The 6,159-nt window shown below is 44.6% G+C and overlaps 1 protein-coding gene across 1 annotated transcript in view; it reads left to right on the top strand.

Annotated features, from left to right (window-relative positions):
* T265_08945 (hypothetical protein) overlaps positions 1–6,159 on the top strand; it is a gene marked incomplete at both ends in the record, with an annotated part of 21,758 nt that overhangs the window by 11,189 nt on the left and 4,410 nt on the right. The window contains one exon of the mRNA XM_009174888.1: positions 3,809–4,004. Coding sequence (XP_009173152.1) covers positions 3,809–4,004 — 196 coding nt within the window. The remainder of the gene's footprint in view (positions 1–3,808; positions 4,005–6,159) is intronic.

Here is a 6,159-nt window from a genome sequence, read left to right as displayed (position 1 = left end):
TGTTCCAACCAAAGCAGCTTCTGGTGCTGGACACATTCTTCAATGGAAGTACCCGTTGCACAACCGAAAACGCACTTTCTAACTACCTCGCCTACACCAACCCACACGAGCTATGGTTCTGAGATAACAATTGTCGAACATCTGAAGACTTCTCAGTTCCGCTGCTCGAATAGGCCAAGTTTCACGTCCATACAACAAAACAGCCCGTACTGTAGCATGATACACACGTCTATTAAGATTCAGGGATCAACCACTCTGATGCCATGGATGTCTCAAATTAGCAAACGCGGCTCGAGGCTTGCACACAACGACGAGTGGAATATTGGTTCGGTAGTGTGGGTTACCGTCGAGACCAGTCTCGAGATTCTGATTGGCGGTTCCACCACCAGAACTCAGATAGACCACACAGAACAGACAGGTACGGATGACTCAAACAAGTGGAGGCCAAAAGTACACTGGTAAAGTAAGCAAATGAACTGAGAAATTACCATCCCATCAATAATCTGAATTCCAGTCAACAGTCAGGATGTCTTACCTGGATTTCCATTAATGGTAACCAAACCACATAGATTTGGAATCTGACCTGACTTAGTGGTGAGCACCCGACCAAATCCCAGAAAGCTGAACCACACGTGGCAACTTCCCGAGCTGTGGTTTCATGCAAAGCGGTCTGGAACTTCCGACCATCTTCAAACGCCCATTGGACAGGACATGACAAGTACGAATTATTAGTCACGTGTGGCTTTCGGACCTGATTGCTACCGACTACCGTATATACACTGTTCATCAAATGAAGTATACATTGAGGTGATTTGAATGCTCGACGGGGAATTCAAAACACAATGGGGTCGTGACAAGAAAGCAAGTCCAGTTTTTATCACACCTTTCCCACTAGATTTGGGGAAAGGTGCACCTGTGGCAGATAGGTGAATGAGAGCTAGTCACACTTCTGTTCAGCCGCTCGTGGCCGAAGCAGTGAAGTATTTAACCACTGACCGAAATGTCGCTGATTCGAGACTCCCTACTGGAGCTTCGTGAGGTGCTGATGAAGCCCCCCAAGCAGTGTTTCATGGATTTTCAGCATAGACTGGCTCTGCCCACGAGACGAAACCTCAGTTGACATTTGTCTCAGAACATCAGTGCGTACTGAGCTCAGATAAATTACCATAAGTTGGCTACCTGTTGGAGGTCAGAGTGAACCGCCAGCCACCAAGTTGTCGATCAATATTACCAGCTAATTGAAACAGTTCTGATTATCGTCTCATTATTCTGCCGACACTTTTAAGCGTATAAAGCATTCAGCTATTAAAATCATTCGTGAAAACTATTCATAAAAAGGGAACTAAGCACATCTGAACCAACCGAGTCAGGCTAGCTTGATGGGGTGACCAGAAAAGTTGAATGAAAAACGCTTCCTCGCTCACTGGAAGGCTGGATTCACCAGCAGGGGTTTGCAGACCACCAAAAGGCATTTGAATAAAGAAGAGAGCTCAAGAGAGTTTGACGAGTAGACTCAAACCTATCTAATATCTGAGTGAAGCATTTGAACACGTAGATCACACGTTCCACTTGCTCTTCTGGTTCTCTATCTCCTATGAAGGTGGAATAAAAGATTTCTTCAGGATGACTATTCCAGGTTCGGGGTGAACAAGGCGCTATCTCAGCGTGCAACATCAACGACGAGGTCCTGGATGAATCGATCATGAGAATGGGCAACACATCTAGCTGCGTGAACTACCCGCGCTAAGCGAATGAACTTCGGATACGGAGAAGTACTCGAACCTAAAGAAGACAGACGGAAACTTTGGGGAGATGCCGGAGAAAACTCCGAGTTGCCAGGGAGCAATGCCACAAGCCTGTAATTTGGAGCACTGCCCAAAGTAACAGAATGTCTAGACCGGGGTCTCCGGATGACCTTAGAACTTGGAGGCACACACCCATGGTCATCCGGTTTCTCTGTATCTTTCAGTCTAGCGTTCTAATAATGGTTTTTTATCTGCGTTTAGGAAAACTTTCATAAATTCACTGCTAGAATACAGAGAATCAGCTGATTTTCCAAGCACCCAGAATGTTGTGGGTCTGAAGGAATGTAAGGAGTAATACCTTGATGATTCCTGAACCTCGAAGAACCCTCAGATGCCTCACAATGAACGTCTGTAGTCAAAAACTATCGACCTAGGACACACTGTTTTCACCTGTCTAAATAAATCACACCACCGGCATAAACTGAAAAAGCATTTCCCATCCGGGCTTGTTTGTTCTCAAAGTATCTCAACGCTTGTGCTTCTTTCGGGTAGCTAGACAGCGAAAGGGCATTACAACCGAACGATTCGAGTTTTTTTAGGAGCGTCCACGTCGAAAAGTCCAGGCAGGTATTTCTTCACCGGCAGGGACAGCAAACGAGTGGGACATCCTACCCGTTGATGATTGGCTAATTCAAACAGGTAATAAACACCAAAATCCCGAAGATCGACCAGACGCTCGATACTACCCAACTATGCACTTCCGACTCCTCGCACTCGATATAAGGTGAACAGACGCGATGTCAATTTTGGGTAAGGACTCACTATCTGATCAAGTCAACTGGAACTAGGATTCTCTGAATCCCGCCTATCATTTTCAGCTTATATTAGTTTATATCGATTTCAGTTTTAACGTAAGTGCCACATCGCTTGGTGCCACGGATGCGTCGTTGTTCTCCAATATCCAGTATCCCTTGCAACACAGTACCGTAGACAGAGATGATTCCAGAAGTATCAGGCAGCAACAGAGCTAGTCATGGACGCTAGGCATCCTGTCCAGTCACAACGTTCAACCTTGAATTTTAAACGGAAAGTCTTATTTGTCGTAGGCGGTTGCGGGATTTTCGGAATTCAACTTCACATCAGCCTGGTGTGAACAGTTCTCCTTCTGTCCTGGCGCAATGATTCCGGTGAGTGCACATAGAAGGGAGAAGCACTTTATTCAAGTTTCATTCTTATTAGAGTGAATTTAATACAAATTGATGGGAAGAAGAGACTACTTGGCTTTCGAAGTCGGGTACGAATAAGCCACTTTTAGGATAAGCCTCTTTCAAGTCTCATGATTCGTTCTCTTACGTCTCACTTCATAATAATTGGCGCTACCATTCACAATTATATGGACATATTTTCATAAAGGAAACTATTCACAAGGTTACTGAAAACTCTTCGACACCCCACGACCGGTTTCGCCCTTCTTGGGGCTCATCAGGTAGGCGCAGTCCCCGAGTTTCCGTCAACCTTATGTTCTACTTGAACCCAAATTGGACTGTTTCCGACAAATACACTCAGTTACAAATCAATATGGTTTTCACGAGAGACTCAACTGAATCTCTCGTTTATGATGTCTTCCAACTGAATGTGTTGCACACAGGCCGCCACTTGTTTCAGTTGGCACGATATTCGAGATATCGCAGTATATTTTCATAAAGAAAACTACTCACAGGGTTGCTGAAAACTCTTCGACGTAAACGAGGGGACTGTGCTTACCTGATTAACCCCAAAAAAGGCGAAACCGGTCGTGGGCTGTCGAAGGGTCTTCAGCAACCTTGTAAGTAGTTTCTTTTACGAAAATATACTGCGATGTCTGGAATATCGTGCCAAATGAATCATGAGGCGGCCTGTCTTCAGTTCAGTTGTAGAATACCATAAACAAGAGATTCAGTTGAGTCTCCCATGAAAAACGAATGGACATATTCTTCCAAAAATTGCATTTATAAAGGAATCTTGTTGCTTAATCTACTTGAACCGAGTTTGTCTGGTGCTCTTTGGCTTTACTTTCCAAACAGATTGAAGACACACCCATCTGCTCTGGGGACTATGTGGAAATTGGCGAGGGGCATAATCCGAATGGGAACATGATGTGGAAGAAATGTGGTCACACTTTGCCAGCAGCGGTTACGTCCAAATCGAACACATTCTACATCTTGTTCCATTCTGGAGGATCTGGCCAGAATTCGGCATTTTCTGTTAACGTTAGATCAAGTAAGTTGTTTCAGGCAGCTTAGATGCTCATTTGATGTTATTCCAGACACTTTTTGGATACAACGTCGTGTCTCTGCGTGTGCTCTTCCTATTTTCATCAGGCCAGAGAGAACAAGCTACTAAAATTAGAATGCGTTGGGATAGCCAATCAACACAAAGGAACACAGATCACAACGCAACAAATATCACAAAAGGACCAATACATTCACTAAATTACTTACACTTCAAGTAGTCAATCACATCAGAAGACAACAGATAGTCTTCGAATGTTATATAAACGCACGTAGCCAAGGACGAAGTAGCCACCCAACTGCGCACTGATGATGTCTCCTCGTAGGGTGACGAAACGCTTGTAAGCCAGTTGCCAAGCTCGGCGAACAGATCAACAGCCACCTGATCAACAACCAATATTTTCCGTGATGCAACCTTTGGATCGGCACTAGGACAAGAGGGAAGTGATCCTGTTGAACTTTGTAGTCGTCATCTTGATGGAAGGCACTTTAGGACCGCGGTGCGTTGAGTCATCAAAGTCAAAAGTACTTCGGTAGTTCACCTAGTAGGGCAATGTCTGGCGAGTGGTGATTTGGAATCGACCGGTAAACATGTACTTTTACGTGTTCAGGACAGGAAAATCAAAAAGAGTATACAGCCAGGAAATTCAAAAGTGAGGTCCTTTTTTGATGGCACTAGCCTGAATAACAGTACGGGGAAGGAAGAACTATGAATCTTGTGGAACAATTTAGAGCACTCGTCCGTCTACTCGACTCTCGCAACACACTCGTGCTAACTTCTAACTAAAAATCGAAATTCTGAGTTGGGATACCCAAGCGCGTCTCACCTTGCTTCGCCAGAAAACCAATGTTGTTTTTTCCGGATAAGCCAGATTCTGCGAAAATTGCTCGAATCGATCTGATCAATAACTACACCCTAGCTATAGATTTTTTCTGCCCATCCAGGCACCAATCCCAGTTGGATGACCTTGAGGCAATCGATCACGCGACCGTCCCACGCGTGATGGACACGCGGATTGCCACATATCTGCATCAAATACGTCTACTTTGGACTTGGCTGTTACTATTTCGGGACAAACCTGTAAAGTGTTTTCTACATTAATGATGCGTTTTCTATAGATAACGTCAAAGTGTTTGGCCAACTAGTGAAACAGTATTCCGAAAGGACGATGCCAATAAGTTTGGAAAACAAAACTTTGTTTTCCAGGATGTGTCTGCAAGGCCAGTCGTTCTATTTCGACGCTGAGTAAACGACCTGACAGAAAGCTACAGAACAATGTAATGCTTTCAGTGAAGCTAATTTAGTCTGGAAACTATTCGTCCTTGCCAAATGAATGTTCTGTTTTAGTCTAACTTTTGGTTAACACATGTGATTCGTCTTCACATTTCGCGAATCAGCCACCTACGAACGTGCCAAGCAGATGGAGTATCATCTCGGTAAACTTGGAGTCGTTATTCGCTCCCAAGAGGATGAGCACTTGTAAAGATGAGCCTGTCACAGGTGCTCAGTGTTAATGGACTGTTTGTTGTTTGTCAGGTATGAATCAGTCGCATGATCAGCTCCACTTTGTACTGGATTTCATCCACTTGTGAGTTGTGTCCCTGTAGAAAGCTGTGAGTTGGTATTGATGTGAAAGATTAGACAGTTAGGGGGACACGCTAATGTAGACAACGTGCTCACCAGTAACCGTGTTTTCTGATCTCAAACAGACCATCTTACCCAGATTTGACCTCACATGCAAAGCACACGCACACAGCATGTTAGTGTAACGGTCGCATTTTTGGGTGATTCGAAACATGTATTCGTATCGACAGGGCAAACTATATTCCAAAGATTTTTTTCTGTGTATTACGTTTCGAACCTGTTATGAAAAACACGTACCTAGGCAGTCTCTTGTGAATTTCCTTGATCTCGTATCATTCTGACATGAAGAAGGGATGAGTTCAATCGACCTCCAGTTACCGGGTAGATGGAATCAGCTTCCAGCATCTACACATGGGACGGTTTGTCACCCAAAACAAAGCACCAAGTGTCCAAAAAGAGTCATCAGAGAGATGGCCTTTTTATTCTGCAGAAACCTCTCAACTAGGGCACTTGTCCTGTTCGGGGGGGGGGGGGAGGGGGGGTTTTTGGGGCCCCTCTG

The sequence above is a fragment of the Opisthorchis viverrini genome (assembly GCF_000715545.1).
Source record: "Opisthorchis viverrini unplaced genomic scaffold opera_v5_248, whole genome shotgun sequence".
Lineage (NCBI taxonomy): Eukaryota > Metazoa > Platyhelminthes > Trematoda > Opisthorchiida > Opisthorchiidae > Opisthorchis > Opisthorchis viverrini.
The sequence above is the reverse complement of the archived record's forward strand: the minus strand, read 5'-3'. Positions and strand labels throughout refer to the sequence as shown.